The 22,656-nt window shown below is 33.7% G+C and overlaps 1 protein-coding gene and 1 long non-coding RNA gene across 9 annotated transcripts; one reads left to right on the top strand and one right to left on the bottom strand.

Moving 5' to 3' along the window:
* Window positions 1–861: 861 nt before the first annotated feature.
* Window positions 862–20,761, bottom strand: LOC140867544 (myosin-11-like). Of its 8 annotated transcripts, none has more exons than XM_073272612.1 (38): window positions 20,526–20,761; window positions 19,907–20,035; window positions 19,100–19,243; window positions 18,844–18,989; window positions 18,605–18,761; window positions 18,429–18,487; window positions 17,998–18,157; window positions 17,742–17,891; window positions 17,482–17,618; window positions 17,253–17,399; window positions 17,042–17,143; window positions 16,865–16,922; window positions 16,688–16,789; window positions 15,766–15,803; window positions 15,422–15,548; window positions 15,169–15,339; window positions 14,887–15,018; window positions 14,667–14,776; window positions 14,402–14,462; window positions 13,723–13,900; window positions 13,270–13,475; window positions 13,073–13,192; window positions 12,536–12,634; window positions 12,181–12,402; window positions 7,943–8,082; window positions 3,739–3,850; window positions 3,605–3,649; window positions 3,280–3,519; window positions 3,047–3,205; window positions 2,760–2,963; window positions 2,537–2,680; window positions 2,266–2,336; window positions 2,073–2,172; window positions 1,932–1,988; window positions 1,799–1,855; window positions 1,622–1,702; window positions 1,420–1,502; window positions 862–1,221 (listed from the first exon to the last, which is right to left on the bottom strand). In XM_073272612.1, exons 1-38 carry the CDS (start codon window positions 20,526–20,528, stop codon window positions 1,095–1,097), a joined length of 4,578 nt encoding a protein of 1,525 aa, XP_073128713.1. In that variant the 5' UTR covers window positions 20,529–20,761; the 3' UTR covers window positions 862–1,094. The 8 variants fall into 8 exon arrangements, 6 of the variants coding, with proteins under 6 accessions (XP_073128713.1, XP_073128714.1, XP_073128715.1 ...); XM_073272613.1 differs by having other exon boundaries at window positions 1,455–1,502; XR_012145176.1 differs by having other exon boundaries at window positions 1,085–1,221; window positions 1,588–1,702.
* On the top strand, window positions 9,653–11,744 carry LOC140867546 (uncharacterized). The gene is made up of 2 exons (XR_012145178.1): window positions 9,653–9,798; window positions 11,450–11,744. It is a non-coding gene; the product is annotated as an uncharacterized lncRNA (long non-coding RNA).
* Window positions 20,762–22,656: the final 1,895 nt, after the last annotated feature.

Raw genomic sequence — 22,656 nt, 5'->3', positions numbered from 1 at the left:
AGGAACCTTGTTCCAAATCGTAAAGCTTACATACTGATAAGAATGCTTAACTCGATCATGTGCCGAAGCATAGCTTGACGATTGACAAAGGCAATCATAAAATTTGTTTTATCCTGAAAAATCTTTTTGCATTCATAAATGATAACACACTAAAATATAAATTATGTTTTCTCTCTAAATTATCCTTATGGTATTGTCTTAAGAATGTAAGGAAAGCATTTTTTATTCTTTATTATTTTGTAATATTAAATACATTGAAGATTAGAAATAAATTGAGTCATAAACTTATAAAAATTGAAAATCATTTAAATTTAGAACCTTGCATCACTGGCACTACATTACACATATAGACATTTTATATTTTAATCTGATATTTAAAACTTCCTTCTTTTAAATCGAATAAAATATTTGTTATAATCAGGTATCGAAAATGAAATATTGACCAAAATTTAGATCAAATGAAGTGTACCATTTCATTTTAATCATACAAGTGTGGGCATCACATTAGTCAAAGCCCCCCTTTCGATTTAGTCTTTAGTCATAATTATGAGCTTTAACCGAATGATAGATCTTGTGTAACATGTTTTTTTTTTAATCATCTTGTAGTTGTTTCTTGTTGTCCATTAAGCAGTGGGGCTAATTTCAATTCATTGAAAATATTAATGAATTTTATTAAAACAGATTTTTGTTAATAAAATAAAATTTTCACATTAATTTCCACTGTTTTTACAGATGAATTGTTAGTATAGCGATAAGTAAGTGTTCCAAACGTTAATATTAGTAACTCGCAGCTTTTGTGTCACTATATATAAACACTGAACATATATTCATACATATATGTATGGACATCTGGGTTATAAGAATATAAAATATCATCGAGTATAATAATTGTTCATTTACACGTACAAATTTCACTTCGGTAAGATTTGCCATATTTCCACCAATATCTCCTGATTGAATATGAAGCCAAAGGGCAAACATAATGAAAGTTAGTTCTGCAACAGACTACATTTGTATTTGCAATTCTCTACAAACAAATATCAACATTTTGTATCTTCAAAACCAATGAACTATGTAGCTGGTCAGCTGGGGTTTTAGTCGGTGCGTGGCGGCAGTAAAAAGCTGAAGCCAGAGTTCTCACGGATTAGAGGTGGAGGTTCAATATCTGATATATCGATTTGTTCCATCGATTTAGATATATCGTCAACAGAAAAGGGTATGCTGTAAATGACCAATCAACAATATATTAGAATCCAAACCAAAGTTGCATAAACAACATAACTTTTCAAAATTTTGATCCATGTCGTCGACCAATGTCAAAGACACAACTAGTTGACAAAAACGAATGCTAATATTGCTATAATCTTGGCATTTTGATCAAAACACAAACTTTAATAAACTTCAAATATTTGTTCGAACCTTGAGTCATCATCCAACAAAAAGGAATTGCTTACTGCATTATTCGAGTCCTCAGTCATCAGCATCCTCATGTTGGCTATAACCTGAATATGTTGAAGGATTTGCATCTAAAATTAATATGAACAAATATGTACTGAAATTTCTCTTTCTGAAGAAGACGACTCGAACCTAGTTTTGAGTAATGGCATCCATAGAAACTTACATCCGAAGACACACTATGTGTGCCATATTTGTCATCCCAGTACATCGTACTGATCCGGTACAACTGTTGAATGCTCAGTACCTATTCAATAAGGAATATGCTAATTGATTTCTTTTTTGCAATTGAGGGTTGATATATATAAATAAATCCAAGGTTTTGGCTAATGGTTTGACTCACGGGACAGAGGTCATGACTAATTTCATCTGATGTTTTCTTTGGCTTTTGGTGGAGAACCTGGATTCAAACAATAACTGAAACTTAAATAGTTTTTCTTAGACAGGAATCAATAAATTAATGCCAAATGATTTACCAGAAACCCAATGGCTTGTCTTATATGCTTCAGCTCATCCCAAGCCGAACCAGCGTACTGCAGTAGTATTTATAAATATTTTCATTCAACAGATTCTGAAATGGCAAAAAACATGCAACCAAACAAAAACAAAATACGTACCTCTTCGGTTGCATTACTACACCAAAGTTGTAATTCAGAGAGCCCAGCCTTGACATATTCACCATTACTGAACGAACAACATTCTCGTCTTAAAAGGAGGCTGCATACAGTTGGTTCACAAAACAATATATATAAAGACTTAGAAGTAGTTGAGAAAAAAGAAGTCAAAATATGAGACAAAATAAGGCTTCACCTGTTGAATAATTGCACATTGATGAATGAAAAAATCTGTGTGAACACCTTGCGGACTAAAAATGGTGGCACCTGACATGACTCAACACATGTACGTCAGACTGATCTCTATATGAAAGAGATGCCAAATTCATATTCATATTAAAACAACGCATCCTTCTCCCACATGACATGAATTAATGGTGAGCATAAAAAAGTCTGCAACTGAATTAAACGACTCTAAAAAACAAACGGATATATATTATGGAGAACAACATAATTCTTCTACTGACATGATTAGCTTTCAAGGTGTTCAAGAAATTTCCAAGGCTCTTTACAATGCCTTGCCAGTGTGCAATCAAAGCTTGTTGTGCTGCCGTATTGGCAACTGAACGTGATGATCCCTTAACCAAGCTTGCTCTGGAAGTTCTTGGTGCCTGTATGGATTCACACAAGATAGGTTCTGTTGGTTCTTTTCAAACTTATAGTGACACATTATGAAATGTAAATCAACACCTGGATACACAGGCCAAGAAGTGGAGAAATCTCCTTCTTCAAATTATCACGTATCAGTCCATAAATTTTCTCCACATATGCGGTGAGTTGTTGCTTGAACAGCAAAGCAGGGTACTTGGCTTCTACTTGACGTAAAGTGTCTACTCCACCAGACAGGCCATTCACAAAGGAAAGATTTACTCCATGAGGCGTTCCTCTGAAGCTCTAAAATAAATAATTCAGAAAATCTGAGTTTTATATGAGTTTCCTCCAGTCACTAAAAGGAACGGTAAGGAAGTATATCTTACATGTGTCATCCTGCCAAATAAAGTATTTGAGGATGACCTGCGACGTTGAGGGGCCATTCCAGCTGCACCACTTGCTTTCAATGTGCGTTGGAGCAGCAAGAGTAAAGTTGAAGCATTTGACAACCAATAAGCCAACACATCATTGTTATCTTGTGTTTTCTATCAATGGTTTAAGTATTAGAAATTCAATACATTTGAGGAGCAAGCAAGAAACATTATCACAATTTACAAACCTCAATACATTGACCTATAGTTTGGATGATCCGGTCAAAAACACTTGTTCTTTCAACTTCAAAAGATCTCCACTGCAAAAGACACTTGTAAATAATACAGGCTGCAATTGGCCTGTTGGCCGCAAAACCCAAATGCTGTGAAATACAACGAACTAGCAACTCCTGACTTTCTTGTTGTTTCTCATTAAGTGATTTTTGTGGTTTGTCATCGCCTTCAGAAAATGACGGGCTATGTAGATCCTATGAGTCACATGGAAAACACAAGTGAAGGTTCAAAATCAGGGATTTTGCAAGGAAACAAAATATATTAAGAAGATTTTACTACCACATGCATCTTAGTGTCCCCAAACATATGCCCACTATCATTCCTCTGTCATTCACAAACACCAGAAAAACTTTGTAAGGCACCAAATAAAAAAATTCCAAGTCCAGCACAGTACTCTTCAATGACATAAATACCTGGATAATTGATCGAGAACGCCCAGACAGGAACTTATTTGGTGTCATTGACAAAGCCTGTTGACGAAGAACTTTATTCTCTGACTCAAGATTATTCAGCTTCTCTTCAAGCCTTTCACAATTTCAAAAATTCATTCGGTTACTCCTTTCGAAATAGAAAAAACTCCAACACCTATCAAGTTATTGTCAATCCTGTAATTGACATCTATTTCCAAAAAAAAAACTATCCAAGTTCTTGCGTGGTGCTACCCTTGAGGACAAAGATATGGAAACAGAACAAAATGCAGCCAATGCTTAACTTGTACAGCTTTAAAAGAATTTATGAATCAAATAGATGGCTACTGTGTCAGTATGTTGCAATTAATTGGGCAACATCTTCATGATGACGATAAGCATTTGCACCAGCTTGTAGCATTAATGGAATCATGATACCCAGTAAGGTCATTAGTATGAAGCTATAGTTCCTTAGTTACTATAATGAGTCCTCTTCCGTGTATTGAAATTTATGTAAAAATAATGTTAACGTTCTTGGGATGGTTAGAAATGCTTGGAAGAATCTATGGATTGATGATGGCATGGTAGATCATGTTAAACCTAATTGATTGGGTGAAATGTTTGGGAAACATTTATCCAGATGTACAAGGAAGATAGCGATGCAAACAAGCATCAGAGGCAAGAAATCCATGCCCAGCTGGAAGCATTAACCTTAACTACCACTATAACCAGAACTGGAGGTCAAGGAAAGTAGTACAAAAGGGTTGTGTGCGTGGCAGATGGCAACATATTGTCATTGTCCACTGCAAATGTATAGAAAAGCAAGGATGATGGCAGCTCAAAGAAGGGTTTCTTGCACACAATCCATGCTAAAATTGGGGCTTCTTAGAAGCAGTAAAATCTGTGATTTCCACCTCCACATGGTTGCATTGCATCAATTAATTGAAAACGTGGAGGAAGGTGAATTGGTTTTCCATAAATTACACCCCTACAGATTGTTGTTGCCACTCAGTCCAGTAAGAAGTTATATCCTCACTATTGTGGGCCTTTCAAATCATTTAACGGATAGGACAAGTTTCATGCAAACTCCAAGTACCGGAAAATTCAAAACATCGCCCCATGTAGGGACGTAAACAAACCAAACTGTTCTTCAACTATTTGGAGCTCGGCTAGTACGAAGCTTGTTCGAGTTCGTTTGTTAAGCTTATCGAGCTGAGCCCGAGCTCGAAAATAGTATCGAGCCGCGCTTGAGCTTAAGGATATTCGGCTCGTGACCTCGCGAACATGTTCGTTAATAGGCTCTCGATCTTGAGCTCGGCTCGTTTAGGTGGCTCGCGAGCTCACTCGTAGTTGTGTTGTGAGATATTTAGTAATGGATTTTGTGGTGGTGTTATTTTTGTTTGGTATTTGGAAGTTGGATGTAGTATTTTGGGATGTTCAATGATGTGCTGAGTTTATATATTTTTATTTGTTTGGCTTGTCGTTTTGGTTATTTATAAAAGAATTTACTCTTTTATGTATGAGTTTAGATTAATTTATAGAGATGGATTATATTGTATGCTTGAGTTCAATTTTATCTTTAACGAGCTCAAATAAAACTCAAACTCAAGCTCAGTTGTATACTTGACGAGCTCGAAAATGATCTCGCTTAACGAGTTTTCGAGCTGCTAATCGAGCCGAACTCGAGCTAGGCTCGTTAAATATGATAAACTAGCTATTACTCGAGCCTTTATGTATATTAAACGATACTATTCGGTTCGGCTCATTTACATCCTTAGTCCCATGTTTCATTTCTATATCTTAATTCAAAGGAAACAATGGTTGAATTTTATTGTCCCTCCCTCTACCACCTGAAAGATTTTCGAACACTGCCTCAAGCATTTTGGGATAAGTGAATATATAAAAGTAAAAAAGAATTTTTAGTATACTGGAAAGGCTTGTCACCAACCGATACTGAAACTATCATGGTTGAGGACAAGAAGATCCCAAAGGAGGGAGTACTGTCATAGGTCTCACACGTAATAATCCATTGCAGGAAGATGGAAAGACAAATCCAAGGAATAAGATCGAGATGTTAATTGCTATCTTTATCTGAATTAGAATCTTACTATTATCTTTTATACGAGGAAAAATTAAGTCTTGATTTTTGTTGATTGATTGGTTGCTATATTTTATTAGAATTTGGTTTGATTTGTTATCATTGATTAGGATTTGAACTTTGTATTCAGAGTTGGAAAGATGAAAAAAATATTTAATCTTAGTTTCCCAAGATTATATTAGTCAAATCGGAGGTTTGAGCTCAAAGAATTTCCACCGCTACAAAATATAAAACATAGAACCATACACAATGTTCAAGACCTGGAATGATGTGGAAGTGAGAGACATTAGAGGTAACAAAAGGCCTTAGGAAGTTGAAAGTAGGATCGTGACGATGGACAATAAGGAAAGCTACATATAATGAAGGGAGACAAATAAGTGAAATAGCAATGGATTGTTAAGGTTGATAATAAGTCGTCTTTGAAAATAAATAAATAAATAAATGAAGATCATGTTAGAGGTGGCAAGGCATTAGCAAACCCATTTACCCCCCAAAAAAGCCATATACATGCCACCCAAAAAAAGATCTAGGTGCACCAATTAGTTAAATAAGTATACCTACATACGCCATCTATAAAATGGGTTTAAGTGACACAACCTTAAAATCTTATCGTGAAGTATAGTTTATCAAATATTCTCACTAAATTATCACACATTAACCACCCCACGACTTCCCCTATAGTTTTTATGAGCAGTATGCACTATGCATATACGGATATGCTAAGAAAGTTTTTGCAATCTTTAAAAATAAGTGATTATGAATATTTTTTTTCACAAGTTAGTGATTACTGATTATGGATTTTTTTACACAAATTTGTGAATAAAAAATTCATAATCACTCATTTTTAGAGATTAACACTACCAAAATGATACTCGGAATCTACATTAACAAATAATAGTGTCAAAACTGAAGAGGATAAAACATCCATTTTTATTCAAAATAAGAATGCATGCAAAATTGTGTATTGTATAAAATATGCAAGTGTAGTATGCAACATTACATGTGCACAGACAAAATAAACTATGAATTGTGTAAACTCCCATGTAAATAGTAATTTATCAAAAACATCAGAAAAATATCAAAACTCCATTTCATGTTTCTTATCGATCATGCAATAAGAACAAAACATTGATTGAGATTAATATTTACAATCAATATAATCTTGATCTATTCATTCCAAGACATTGAGTTAGGCTAAATCCATTATTTTTTAGAGTGAGTGACTCAAAGCGCAAGCAACTTAAATCATGAGCTTTCTAAGCCCCCAATTGACGTCCGGTCTTTCAATTTAAGTTGTTCAGCAGGTATAAGCTGTGGGTTTGAGTCTTTATTTTTGCATTCTCTGCTCTACATCACATCTTAAATTCTTAAAATACTGTTGTTTGAATTAGTTTTATGACTTTTTCGATTACATGAGGCTCTTAATTTTTCGTTACATAAAACACTTTCCACGGCTATAAAGAATTTAGTTCTTGGATGCATTGAAATTTGGGTTATTAATTCATTGTAATGTATCTACAGTACCTTTTCGATTACTAACCTCAGGAACAACAATACTTATTTTTCCTACCATTTCATCCACTTTTTTTCTAGCATGCTAAATGCCAGTAGTCCCAGAAATTTTATAGCTTTGAAATCAATACATAATAACTCTATTTTCTAACAAGCTTAGAAATGTTTATGAAAGTTAACTTTTTACAGCATCTGAACATAGACTCCAACTGTCTGAAAAAATACAGCAAGATGCCTAGATGGTTGAGTGTTAACCAAGTGCTTAGTCAGACCTCCTAATATAATGAAAAGAAAGTGGTGAATCTAAGGAAGTATTTTAAATCCTATAGTACAAAAGTTTGATTTTTGGAATTTTTTAAAGTAGATTTTTGGAGTTTTGATCAGCCTTTATCATGTAGAAAGTAAAAGACATTTGATCAAGTAATCCAACTCGATCCTCTATGTCTTTATATATGTGGACCACATTCTGGTTTAAGATTTTAATTGACCATATAGTCCCATCCTATGTTGAAAGATATTAATAATTGTTTGCGACTGTGGGAGAAAAAAAGATGAATTCATATTACCATAGATGGATAGCAAATATAGTAATCTAACTACCTGTGCAAAGACTCCTGTAATTGATTATCCTTTTTTTCTGTCTCTTCTAATTTTTCTCGTCTCTCTTCACTACATTCCTGTTCTTCAGCATATTTCCTCCGCAAGTCATCAGATATTTCCTTTTCGTATTTTAAAGAAGCCTGAGTAAAAAAAAAAAAAAATCAACTTAATTGGTTTAGTTTCAGAGAAAACAATCAGAAGCATGCATGCATATTCTCGAATACCATTACCAAGACATACAAACATAGTTTCTCATTCCACAGAAGTAGTCTTGCATTATATTCTCCTAATATCCATGAAAAGACAAAAGTTCTTGTAAGATGATGCTCAAATTTGAACATTGTGCTAGCATCATAATTCATTTTGGGACACATGGACAATTTATATATATATATATATATATATATATATGTAATGCAAAGTTCATGTATTGTGCCTGCACCAATCACCCATGATATATAGATTTTCAATTAACAATTGCAACAAAATGCCAGTTAAAATTTGGCTTCCCCAATACTTCCAATATCTTGGGATCTTTCTGAAGTGACTTGTTGGTGCATAATTCTCATAGGAAAATGCTACGTGTACACGGAGGGTTACACGTTGAGTTACACGTTGCACTTGAAATTACAAAATTATCCTTCTATTTGATTTGAAAACAATCTTTCCAAAATTCATTAAAGATATTTATGTAATTTTAAGTGCAACGTGTAACACTCTGTACATATAGCATCACTCATTCTCATAACTCTCAAATAGGCTAGCTAAACGCAAGGACTTTGACCAGAAAACTAGGAGTTCAACTAGGCAAAAAATAGAGAAGTTCAACCTTGGGCATAAAGCATGGAAAGTAGAATAGAGTGTCAAGGTCAAAATACTTGATGATTAAGGCTCTTGAGATTTTATTTTATTTTTATATTTGAGAATAAAGTCAAGATGTGAATTGTAATTGTAATGCCCATAATTTTCTTAGGTGATTTCGCATGCATAACTAGAAAATAATTAAATTAGAATTTAGTAAATGGGTTAAATGACCTTATGTGAATTATGTGATTTTATTTGCATGATTTAAATATTATTTATCTCAGTTAACCCGTATTTATTTTATTTATGAAATTCTTAGGAATAATATTTATTTTACCGCGTAGACGGGACCGTGGACGTACGAGATGTTGGTTTTTCACCAAAAATATTTTATGAAATTTTTATGGACCTTAAAATATTATTTTAAGGTATTATTCTAGGAAAATTATAGTATAATTAATTATATATATATAGTATTCTATTTCCTCCAAATTAAACCCTTTTATTGACTTTTAGGGACTTTTAAAAATCCCTTAAGTTAATATTTCGAGATTTAGGCCCCGTTTGGTTTCAAAAGCCAGGCCAAAAAAGCACTTTTTTAAGTGCTTTTCATTTAATAAAGTATTTGGTTGACCAGAAAAGTGCTTAAATAAGCACTTTTTTAAGTCAAAATTAAAGCTTTTTCAAAAGCCAAAAATTATAGCTTAAAAAAGTGCTTTTTTTAAAAAATGTCTACCAAATCCAAACGGGACCTTAGAGTTATTATCAGATTTTCTAGTGTATTAAGGATTTGAAAATATATTTTTTTTTACTAGGATATTAATTGGTTAATTATCCTAAGCATAATTTAAACTAAAAATCCTACCCTAGCTCCCCAAAACTCACGTTTAATCACCCTAGCCGCCATCTCCTTCTTCTTCTCCATCGTTTTCACCAGAAAACTCACAACACACACAAGTACTTTGAAGATTTATTTGAAGTTTTGAAGTCCGTTCGTCCCGGAGATCGTCGTACGCGTCGTTATCTCATTTTTACTTCGAAAATAAATCAAGGCACGTTCGAACTCTCTTCTTGGCCACCGTTTAAGTCCTATATTCTGTTATGAGCATGAAATCTATGATTTAACGTGATGTTGTTTGTTTGTTTGTTTTTTTAAGAATTATGCGTGCATGCTTGGGCAGCGTATGTGTGTGTCCTCTTCATAAATTTTTCCACGTTTTTTTTTCTTGTATGGCTTGGTGATGGCTGGTGACTCACTGTCAAGGGATGTGCTAGGGTCCCTAGGAGTCTAGTGTTCAAGGTGGCTTGGTTGTTAAGGGCTGGGAAATCGATGACCGATCGGGTTTTGTGTTGGTTGCAAAGCAGATTACGGTGGTTTTCGGGATTCCGAAAATGGTTCGTTAGGGCTGTATAGGTATCGGTTTAAAGCAAGGGATGGCTCGTTGGAACCGTCTTGACGTTGGCTAGGTCGGGGCGATGGAGCTCCGGCCGGTGGGTGGCCGGAGCTGGCCGGCAGCAGCCCATAAAGGGCTGCTGCTGCACGGCCGAGACAAGCATAAAATTTGTGCCGGTCATGCTTGGTTTCGGGAATTTGAGTTCTTTCTTTTTTTTTTTTTGTTTATTTATTATTTTATTTTGTTTTCGGGTTATGGGTTTTTAGGTGGTTCGGGTCGTTTATGTCATGAGTTAATTTAGTTGGGTCCGGGTTCGGGTCGTGTGAGTTGGGCTCGGATATTTTTATTTTTAAGTATTTAATGATTTATTGTGTTTTTGGGCTAAATTAATTAGTTATAAAATTATTTGGGCCTCCAAATAAATATTTGGGACTCAAATATTTTATTTAAGTTAGCCCAATAATTTTTATGGGCTTGGGAGCCCATGAGAATTTATGGGCCGGTCAGTGGATTTTTGGACCAGTCTAGGTGATTAATGGTCTTGGGAATGGTTATTGGGCCAGATGTGTCTTATTGAGTTTGAATAAATTATTTGGGCTTAAGTCTAAGGAGTCAGCAGCCTGAACCAATCCATGAAAATTATGCATGGTCCTTAAATACATATTTAATTATTGCATGAATATTTTAAGTAAGAAAAAGTATTTTTTTTTTTACATTTATTATTAAATAATTAAATATATATTTACGGGCAATATTTTATGAAAATAAGATCATGAAAATTTTTATGTATGTGCATGATACTATATGTATATGTGTGATGCTGGGCAATGAAAAACATTTTAAGGGAGTTGAAGTGGGTGAGTGACAACCTACGGGATTGGAGATGGGATGTCTAGGCTCGGAGACCTTTCCATATGACACGGGACTGTGGGTCGGGATACTGGGGCCCGATTGCCTTTCCATACGATTATGATTATGTTTGCCTGATGAAAGGGCCAAGAGGTGGAGATCCCACCGCCACGTACGTTGGTTTTAGATTGATCAATCGACATGACACGTCACACAGCATGGATATAACCTTCAGATTTTTAAATTATGATGTGCCCTAATTATGATGCATGATGACTATGTTATGAGTATGTATGTTATGTTATGAGACGACCATGAGCTATGTATTTAGGACATGCATGTATATATATTATTTATTATGTATCGTGCATGTGTTATGTGATATATTATTTTTAATCATGTTGTTATTATGAGATAGAGCGTGCTGAGCCTCTAGGCTCACTAGACTTAAATGGTGCAGGTGAGCAGGTAGATACTGATGTAGAGCATTTTGCCCCGACTGGCGGTGAGAACGTATGAGATCCCGACGGTTGGCTAGCCCGTGACCATCGCTCTAGTCATGTTTTCAGTGAATTGATATTTATTACATTTCCGCACATGTTTGATGATTTAATTATGAGTTTAGGGATTTTTGGTGAGAATTTTTATTTGAGATGTTGATGATGATTTTATTTCATGTGTTATACTTATTTTATTTGCATGCAAATTCTTATTATGGATTTTAGTTGGAACATTTTTATGGAAAATTATTTATATTTATAATTATTTTAGAAATTTATTATTTAATATGAATATTTACACGTTTCAAGTATATATATATATATATATATATTTTTAAGTATTAGTATATTTATTTATTTATTTAGGGATGCATAGTTTTTAAATATATTTTATATTAAATATTTAGTTATTTATTTGTAAAAAAAAAATTAGTAGTAGTAGGATCGAGTTCTTTTCAGTAATTTCTGCACATCATTCATCAGTAACTAGGCAAACTTAAGGGATTTATTTTGGCAACTAATAGCTCATTTCTCTCGAAGGAATTGTTCTGTTTTTTTGTGTCATGCTACGTGACATGTTATAGATATGACTTTATTATCCAATTAATAAAGCTCGGTGAATAGTGATCGAGAAGTTTTAGTTTGCATATGATAATGTACCTCAGCTATGAAACTTATCCACACTCATTACCTTCAGGTTGTCAACTTCATCTGTAAGTGATTTGATTTTTTCAGTATCTTCAATATAAACAGGAGTTTCTTTGATGACAGGAGGTGCTTCTTCAATGGCTTTCTTTGCAGCCTCGCGTTCTCTTACAAGTATTGCATTTGTTTCATCAACTTTCTTCTGCATGTCGTCCAATAAACTCTGCAACTTTACAATCTCTAGAGCTTTGGCTTCTTCCAGATCCACCTGTATTCCCATTTTAATAGCATGAACGTCACACAAATTCATATTCCCTTTAAGAAACTAGAGTAAGTAATCCACAGATGGACGGAAAGTAGTAGAAAGGCCTGTCTATTTTGAGGTCAAGAACATGCAATACCCTTGAACGTTTTTCAAGTTGTAAGCGCCATGTAAGTTCCTCAAGTTGTTTCTCAAGCTTATCTTTTGCCTCTTTGAGTGCACCTGTCTCCCTTGCAGCCTGCAGACCAATGTAGTTATCTTTGATAAGTTGACCGGCCATGAAAGAGCTAAGTGCCAGAAGTTTGGCCTGTTATTCCTTTAAAATGGAACAACACCAATTAAATCATGGAACTTTCTCTTATCTTATTTCTGACCAACAAATGATAGTTTCAGAATATAAATTTTAAAACAATAGAAAGAGGGGAGCTTTGATAAGGATGTAGAACATCAAAGTTAATAACTTCTATCTGATGGATGATCATTTGAAATATATATATATATATATATATATATGTATAGTTTTACTATGCTGCCCACCAATCATGCCCACCAACCAATAGTGTCATATTATGGGTGGGCATGATTGGTGGGCAGCATAATAAAACTCTATATATATATATATATATACAAACAAGCAAGAAGAGGGTTGTTACAGCATTGTGAGACTGTAGCTAACCATTTTAAGCTTCCGCAATTCACGTTTTGCATTTATTCCTCTCCATCGGCATTGTGCAGCTATCGCCCCTCTCTTTAGCTTCCTAAAGTAAAACGAAGCTCTGTGGCAGCGCCACCATGCCTGGGTAAGGATAGCATCAAGTAAGTAATGAATGAAACATGAACAACACTGAAAAAGAATTATCAATAACTTGCTACCTGAATAACAGTAATGGCTTTAGTTTGCCTCCTGAGTCTGAATCTATTACGAGCATCCATGGTACGGAAACCAGTTTGTATGACAAGAACTGAAATCTGGAGTCTTCGATATACATTTCTAGCTTGGTATCTAAGTGAATTTTTCTGAATTTTTAAAGCAGCTGCTTCCTTATTCATGCTCTCAAATAGTCTACATGCCAATCTACCTACAATGTTACAATTACACAATGAATCACTAGAAAGCTAGTGTACACATACGAGTATCTCGTTAGGTATGTGTTTGTGCGTGCGTGGGTGTGTGTGTGTGTGTGTGTGTGTGTGTGTGTGAGAGAGAGAGAGAGAGAGAGAGAGAGTACTAAAATTATGCTATGCTAGACTTGTGAGGGTATTACGAACTGAAATCCAAAAAAAATTATACTTCATGATATTTAAGGACCTTTTTTTAAGGCTCACCTCTACAATAGGATTGTACATAGATTGAGGCCTTCTTCAATGCTATAAAATTTTTACGAGCAATATGTGTCCGTATGCGCCGTTGAATAGATTTTGCAGCAATACTTAAAACTTCTGCTCTACGTGCATCTAACTCCGCCATCTGACCAGCTCTTAGGAATACTTTTGTTTTGCCAATCTGTAAGGTTACAAAGGATCCATATGAATTTTCAGAAACACGGGGGATTTGTTCTTGAAAGTTATTCTAAGACAGCTACACACCGAAGTACATGATGTTATAATTCGATTCTAACCCAAATTTTTGGAGCTTTACATATCTCAAAATAAAATTCTATCATTGGTAGTTGAAGTCGTGAGCTTTTATATGCATAACTGCATAAGCAAATATGAAAGATCATATTTCACACCAGAAGAAAGCCTAATGAACGAGAAAAATAGATTAACCACGATGTAGGTGTACAGAGTATACATAAACAAAATATGAAGTAAATGACACATAAAGATGATATTGTAGGATGTACTGAAAGTAAACGATCAGTTGAAAATAGGGAAAACCTAAGTCACATTTATCACAAAAAGGAAAAATTGAATGCCTTTGATAATTATTATTGGAAATCATAAATGCAAAAACTTACAAAGCCTAATGGATGTATTTGGTGCGTGAGAAAAAACTGCTTACCTGGAAACCTTTTAGCCCCTTCTTTTCCATAATCCTCTTGCATGCAATCTTTTCATCATAGCTGCCCATGAGAAAGACTTTGTTATTACCAGTTGACTCTTTCACCAGAAAAAACCGGTAACTTCAACAACATCAGGCACAAAAATGAACAATGATAAATTTTGATAACCAGCTATAGTAAGCAGCTAAAGATGTGCACTTGGGAAGCTTGCAAATTGAGAAATATGTGATTTGTAATTTTAGTCAGGTTAAAACAGATACTTACTTGCCTTCCAAAACCTCTGGTGCAAGAAGTCCAAATCTGATTATAAACTCAAAGAAAGGCCGGCGAGTAGGAAATCCTGCACAACTAATCCTGATTGCCTCTAAAACACCCTGAATTGATACGTTCGAGACCAAACACATTAGCAAAAACCAAAACCGATAGGGATGTCCTGTATGAGTGAGAGAATATATTCAACACATAAAAGGGTGAAAGAACTTACACCACATCTTAGCTGTTGCATTATATTTGCATTTTCAAAAATGGCAGGTTTAAGAAGATTATTAGGCTTCACACATCTTATGTAGTGAGGTTCAGTTGCATTTAGAGTTTCCATCAACTGTTGCAGTTGTAACTGCACCAAAAGATTGTGAAAAAAAAAATACTGCCTTAGTAGCACTTCGAGAGTATTAAATGCTAATGCACTATCTCATTAGCATCTCTTTCTTTCTCCGTTCGTGTCTTCTTACACCTGAAAACTCGGCATATAGTTCTACTTAATTACCTTAAAACGTGAACCTATAGAAGAGAACTTTGATGATTTTGTTGTCTCTTCAGGTATTGGAGGGAAAAGGCCTGCTACAAAAGAACATTTGGAAGAACCCAACAGATCTTGGTGCTCAGGAACAACGTAGTCTTTATTTTTGTCCAAAAACTGATCAGATTGGTATTGGACCTGATATTGAATGGATATGGGATTAGAAAACTTGACTGTAGACATGAAAAATCAACGAGGAAAGCAATGTAACATTACGTGCCTCCCCAGCGTAATGTGCGATGGTAAAATCTGTACGAGACAATTTTGGTTTGACGAATCTCTTATTATTCCTGAACATCTGATAGAGCTTATTAGAGAATGTTTCATGAGTTGATTTTGGGAACATACTGCATACAAAGACCATTAAACAAAAATTAAATTTCATTAGTGGCCATAGGTGAGAAAAACTATCAGATAGATTAATGAAACTAAATTACAAAGGAAACGAAATATAATATTTGTTAAAACAAAGTGCCAACTCACTAAATTGTGCATCAATAATATCTCGAAAATAATAAAGATGAAAATTGAACAAAAAGCCGGATCAAGTTTAGAACGCATTACCATGCTTCATCAAGAAGAGCAATTATTCCACCTGGTTTCTGCAAAATAATAGTAATAATAATAATAATCAATTGAAGTTCTAAAATGACGCAAAAATTTAGTGACAACATATAAATTATAATATGATCGAACGTTGCATTCCTCATTCAGATCAGTTCTCAAGAGGGGATGATTTAACATGAAGGTTCAATGATGAAGCCAAATTTAATCCCAATTTCGTGCGTTTATAAAGAAGTTTATTGTCTCCTTGGAAATCATATGTTCTACTATTCAAGTTCATTTGTCAATATCACAAGAAATCAAGAAATAGTTGTTTTTTTCAAAGCATAAAAAATCCAACGATTGATGGTTTACTTAGTAAAGGTATAGAGAAGAAGGGGGTTGTTTTGAACCCCAAAAGAAATTTTAAAATAGCAGATATTTAGACTGATACCCACATTTCAATTTGTTTGCAAAAGACGCATCTTAAGTACAGGCCAAGCACCAACTAGCTCGTAGAGCACTCTTCTTATAATGGGAGGGCGAAGGCCTTATTCCTGATTAGCTCCATTGCATTGTAACTCGTGACTTGTTGGTTCAAGTTATTGTTATCTATTGTACTGATTTAAAAAAAAAATAAAGAAAAAAGTACAGGCCAGGCACCTAAAATGATTGTTTTATCTTTTAGCCTAACTCATGTTAGGGCTTTACGGTTTTGAAACATCATGAGCATGACACTATCTGAAGATAAGTTTATCTAAGGAAGGGAGAATGGCTATAAAAGAATTTCAGGTAAAATAAGATAAAACAAAAATGATATAAACTTGGCGGATTTCCGAAAAGAAAGTGTTTCATATAAATTGATCAATGAACGTGGAAAAAAAACTTTCATATGGTTCACAATTCCACTATTGGAAGTTATAGACTTACAAGGGGGGAGTACCTTCTCAATAAGATCTAAAACATCTTGGTTATCAACAAACTCAATGTAGCTCCAATCAATTTCCTCCTTCGAGTATTCTTCTTGTTCCATTTTGAAAACGTGCTGCAAACAAATTTTGAGGCTTAGCAACTAGACAGTTAGTTACAACATACAAGGAAAACATATTTTCAAATCTACCTGGTTAAAATGCTGTTGCAGCTTCTCATTCGTAAAGTTAATACAAAACTGCTCAAAACTGAATAGTACAATGTGTGGAAATTAGAAAAGGATGAAACAGTTTGAAATTACATGTTTGTACTGTTTTTGCTTGTTTTTGGAGTTTGCCAAAAGGGTATGGATAGATCAGTTAACTACCTATTGTGTTTAAAACTTTCAAAGCCATAAATGTCAAGGACCCCAATCAGAGATTTTGATTTATGGTCTTGCCCGATTGAATTATTGATCTTATTCACCAACCTGCAATAAATTCACATCAAATGAGAGATGAAAGTACCACTTAATGGTGTTTTTTGCACTGGAACATATACTCTACTGGATAACAATTTAAACCTGCCAAGCTCCATACCAATCAAACAGCCTAGAATATACTGTCTTAGCTAATCCATCCCTACTAACTGCTGCACTCAAAGGATCTAGGCTTCTCTTTATAACTTCTTCAGGAGTGATCATCACACGTTTACACAATGCATCTTCTAGTGATGCAGGATCACACCTATGACAAAGAAAGTCAGAAATGTCAACATTCTAGAAGTACATATACAACAGTTATACTTTTGGACTAGAAGTTTCCATACATGAGAAGTTCAGCAACTGTTTTTAGATGAAAAATGGCTTTGTCATCTTTGGGAACCGATGAATCAATTTCCTTTCCTTTTGCAAAATCAATATTACCGATGTGAAGAATAGCAGCAACAACTCTGAAAATTGCTTCCTGAGGCAGAGAGGAAGGTTGTGTGGGGGAAAGAAAGAGAAGAAGATGATGATGAGCATTAATAGTTCTCCATGGCATGTGTTTAACATATGCTCAGAAACCAATTGATTAATTTGGATATACCTGTTCTGTTTTACTTATTCCAACAATGTCCATTGCTCTTCTTGTAGCAAGGTACTCATGGGCGTCATTTACACCAACCAGCTCATAGCATTTTGATTGGTTCAGATAGTGAAAAGACTTCGGGTGATTTAACTTGTACTTTTCAATTTCCTGGAAGGTGAAGAATTTTGTAAACATAAAAAATATCGAACAACTGCAGTCTGCATAGAAATAAATTAGAAGCAAGACTAAAACTATCAACTAGCACATTTAGTACCTCTTGTGGTGCTGCACATAGAAGGTAAAAGCAATGATAGTTACGCTCGGGATCGGATATTTGGCAAACTCGGGATCTCTCAAGAAGATAAGTTCTAATAGCTGCACCTGATATTCTCCCTTGCTTGTCAAACTGGATCTCGACAAATTTACCAAAACGACTGCAGTATCAGCATACCACAGGATTACGTCACCGTTGATATTTCAGATAAATTCACATATTCACATGAGCCATCGTACATTTATTTGGCATTAATTGATTAAGTAATTTTTGTGAGTTTGTCTTAATAGAAACAAGTTTTCCTTGCCTGATAGGTGTACTAAAGAAGATGACAGCTTACTAGATAGTTAACTATTTATTATGATGACGAAAAGATAGCGAAGACAACAGGAATCCCTTGACTTAACTGCATAAGGGTTAAAGAGCTTCACCTGGAATTGTTATTTCTAACAGTTTTAGCATTGCCAAATGCTTCAAGAACTGGATTGGACTGCATTCATCAAATAAGTGCAAAATACCATTAGAGCTGCTTAAATAAAGAAAAGGTGACAAAAAAAGTGACGATATCAAATGATTGATCCACAATTGGCTCCATCATGAGTCATACTTCAAGAACTTGTTGTTCAACAGTGCGTCCTTCAGTAGCAGCTCGACCGCCCAAAAAGGCAAGGTACCTCATAAGCATCTTAGTGGTCTCAGTTTTACCTGCTCCACTTTCACCGCTGACCAGTATGGAATTGCTCCTTCCTTCATTTATCATGGCCCTATTTTCAGTACAGGATTGTTAATTATAAAGCATATATGCATGTCATTGAATAATCTGTTAATCGAGAAAGACAACTTAACCTGTAAGCTACATCAGCAACAGCAAAGACATGAGGGCTTAGTTCTCCAAACGGAGCTCCTTTATACTGTTGCATCATATGCTGGTTGTATAGATGAGATAATTTTTGGAAAGGATTTATAGCTATCAGAATATTGCCAGTGTAAGTCTGCACTATGCTCGGAGAAAGAAAAAACAATCACATATGCCCTCGGTCAAACCCTGGTAAGGTAAATAGTAATGGTACACAAACCAAAACAAAGTAATAGCATAACATACATATATTTCGTTCAGTTCATATCTACTTCTGAGATTCGCAAGAACTCCAGGCTCATGCAGATAAGACAACTTTGTCATGTCATCAACACCTCCGGCAGGAGCTTCCATATCCTTGGGATAAAGTTTTGACAACTTGGTGATGATCTAAACAATAAATGAGGAAATTCAATGTTAGAACAGTACCTTTAGGCTTGATATAGTAAATAACAAAACCATTGCCCATTATAAATAAGAACTTGAAACTGGAGTGCATATCAAAGTTCATTTCACCAAATTTGTAAATATGACAAATAAGTTAATTTACATGGTTGCATGCATCATCATCTATGATGAACAAGAATACGTGATTAGCCCTGATTACATCCAAAGGAGCATGTCTACAAGCCTTATACCCGCTGCCGTTTCGAGCACAAGAATTAGGAACTTGGTTTGTAATTAGTTTACTTTCGTTAATGTATTGGAAATGGAATTAGAATAAACCATGTGATATACACACGGATTATGTTTCGGCAGTTGATATGGATAGGAGCAGGCAATTATTTTTAATAGTTGGTTTTGAAAGGCTATTTGTATATTTAAGATTCTCAAGGAAAATATATATAAAGCTATCGGAAAATTTCATAAAAAAAAGCTTGACAAGATCGAGCGGTACTCTCTTTTCCGAACCTAACTTCAACATTTACAACAGGTCGTCTTTGAAGAAAGTCGTATAAGAAGAAACATATGTTGGATATACTGTTACAACACACACACATGCCCGCACAAACAAAAAACAATAAAAGAATCGAAACTGAATCCAAAACGCACCTTCTTCCCATCGGTCCTCTGAATCTCAGCTTCCTGGCCATTAATTTTGGTTACTTGCCCACCAATCCAAGCTACAGCCGGATCCTCAACCCAGACATGAGACCCAATGATTATGTTCACAGGAGTGCCCTGTAAAAATTCAAGGAGAAACAGAGATGAGTATTCTATTAAAATGGTCATATATATTGTAGGCACAACTTGCAGGGCACCTTCTATCTCGAATCAAATACGCGAAAGCTTTTTGCGGCAAGAGTGACCATTTGCTTAAATCCAAGCAAATATTCAAGCTCGAGTCAAAGTAATACTAAAGCAGTTCAGTAATTGAGTTTAAGGCGGATGCAAAACTTCCAAAATTCTTATGTAAATTACTTTGAGATTCCCGTGTAATTCATTTATATAAATGGAGAACATTATGATCATAATGTTGCTTTCCAAACATGGTTTATATATAACAGATCATTGCACAAAACTATTTAAGAATTAAGCATGTAGGAATGAAAACTACAGAAGACATAAATAAATGTTCCCATGCAAAAGAGAAGATTCATAAGAATTCAACAGATCAGATATCCGACTAAAAACAGCTCAAATTCATGAATTTAAATCGCACACAACTTACCATTCCGAATCCTTAAATCTTCAAACCCAGGTAGCGAACTCTCGATCGGACCATTTCACGTGAGAAAACAAAAACAAAAACAAACACACATGCACGCACATTAAAAAAAATGTGAGAGAATAAGAATGATCATGAAAGAGGGAAAAAAGTAGAAGTGGAAAATGGGGATTTGTGAAAATTTTGGTTTTGGGCAATCTCTCTCCATTGTTTCGCTGTAACTTCGGATCAACTCTTGTTTTCTGCTGAGTCGGAGAATTTGTGGTTACACTACGGTTGGCTCAATTCTACGTATATTTTTTTTTACATAAAATTAATATTTTACTTATATAAAATTAATATATATTTTTAGATTTGGTTAATTAAAAAACTGTCTCATAAAATTAGACTGGACTTTGTCTCCCAAAATTAAGCTTAATTGTATGCCTAATTTTTTGATTAGTAAGTGATCCGAATCGAGCCACTACATTTATGGTATCAAAGCTTGTATTAGAATATTTGGGGCATACTGATTGTTTATTTGGGCGAATTTAGATGTGTTCTCTGTCTAGATAACTGGTGATGACGATGACAGAAATCATGACAGCGATGGAATTTGAGGAGATAAGAAGCATAGACATCCCGATAGTCACCAGGGTTTTTTTTATAATTAATTTAAAAAATATTTTTTTTTCAAATCTATTTTGTGTGGTGGAGTTTTGCAACCATCACAAAGTTGCAGCGTTCGCTCTTGGTTGCGGCGGACGCTGCTGCAGCCTTCTTTTTTTTAATTTTGTTTTTTGTTTGTGATGTGCAGTGCTTCTTCTTTTTTTAATTTTGTTTTTGTTTGTTATTTTAAATTAAAATATTTTTCATGGTTTGAGTAGGGATAGAAGATTCGTCTATCAAATATAATTGTGATTTTGAAAATTATTGTTAACCTGATAACTATATTTTAAAAAAATATGATTATTTTTAAAAAAAAATATTAAATTGATCAACTAATTTATGATAAAACAAATAATATTTTTAAAATAAATTAATTTTTTTAAAACAAACAGTTATCCGGTTAAATATGATTTTCAAAATCACAAAAACTCTATATAATGTCTCTTATATCTGATAGATGAATCTTCTATTCTATACAACCCATAAAAATATTAATTTTTTTAAAAATTGACACATACTAATAAATCGACTAATATTTTTAAAATTAAAAAAATTATAAAAAAATTTATCCGGTTAACAATGATTTTCAAGATCACAAAAACTCCAGATACTGTCTCATATATAAATCTCCTATTCAATCCAGCCAATGAAAAATATTAATTTTTTTTTAATTGATAAATTAACTAATATTTTTAAAAGAAATTTTTTTTAAAAAAATATTGTTTTCCAGTTAAAAATTATTTTAAAATTACAAAAAATTTAACGATATTCTCTCACATATCTGATAATTGTTAAGAAAATATCATTGATGTTTTTGAAATTTTAAAATAATTGTTAACTCGAAAACCATCTTTTTTTAAAAAAAAATATTTATTTTACAATATTAGTTGAAATAACATATATTATTTGATTTAAAAAATTAATATTTTTCATGAGTTGCATCGGATAGGAGATCCGTCTATATATCGGATATGTGAGACAATATCGTTAAATTTTTTGTAATTTTAAAATAATTGTTAACTGAAAAACAATATTTTTTTAAATAAATTTATTTTAAAAATATTAGTTGATTTATCAAATATTTGTTGATTAAAAAAAATTAATATTTTTCATTGGTTGGATTGAATAAGAGATTTATATATGAGAGAGTATCTGGAGTTTTGTGAACTTGAAAATGATTGTTAACCGGATAACCTTTTTTATAATTTTTTTTTTATTTTACAAATATTAGTTGATTTATCAGTATTTGTAAATTTAAAAAAATTAATATTTTTATAGGTTGGATCGAATAGAAGATTTGTCTATCAAATATAAGAGACATTATATAGAGTTTTTGTGATTTTGAAAATCATATTTAACCGGATAACCATTTGTTTAAAAAATTTATTTATTTTAAAAATATTATTTGATTTATCATAAATTAGTTGAATTTAAAAAAATTAAATTTTTAAAAAAATAATATTTTTTTAAAATATAGTTATCCGGT

The sequence above is a fragment of the Henckelia pumila genome, chromosome 4, assembly GCF_033568475.1.
Source record: "Henckelia pumila isolate YLH828 chromosome 4, ASM3356847v2, whole genome shotgun sequence".
Taxonomy (NCBI): Eukaryota; Viridiplantae; Streptophyta; class Magnoliopsida; order Lamiales; family Gesneriaceae; genus Henckelia; species Henckelia pumila.
This window is presented reverse-complemented; position numbering and strand designations above follow the sequence as displayed.

Bases quoted from the DNA above. Each gene is read 5' to 3' on its own strand.
- LOC140867544 (XM_073272612.1), bottom strand. The intron at 3,851-7,942 runs GTAGTTAGATTA...AAATTGTGAAAG, and splicing joins TTACAGGAGTCTTTGCACAG to GCTTGAAGAGAAGCTGAATA. The intron at 2,173-2,265 runs GTGAAGCCTTAT...AACTGTATGCAG, and splicing joins AATGTGCAATTATTCAACAG to CCTCCTTTTAAGACGAGAAT.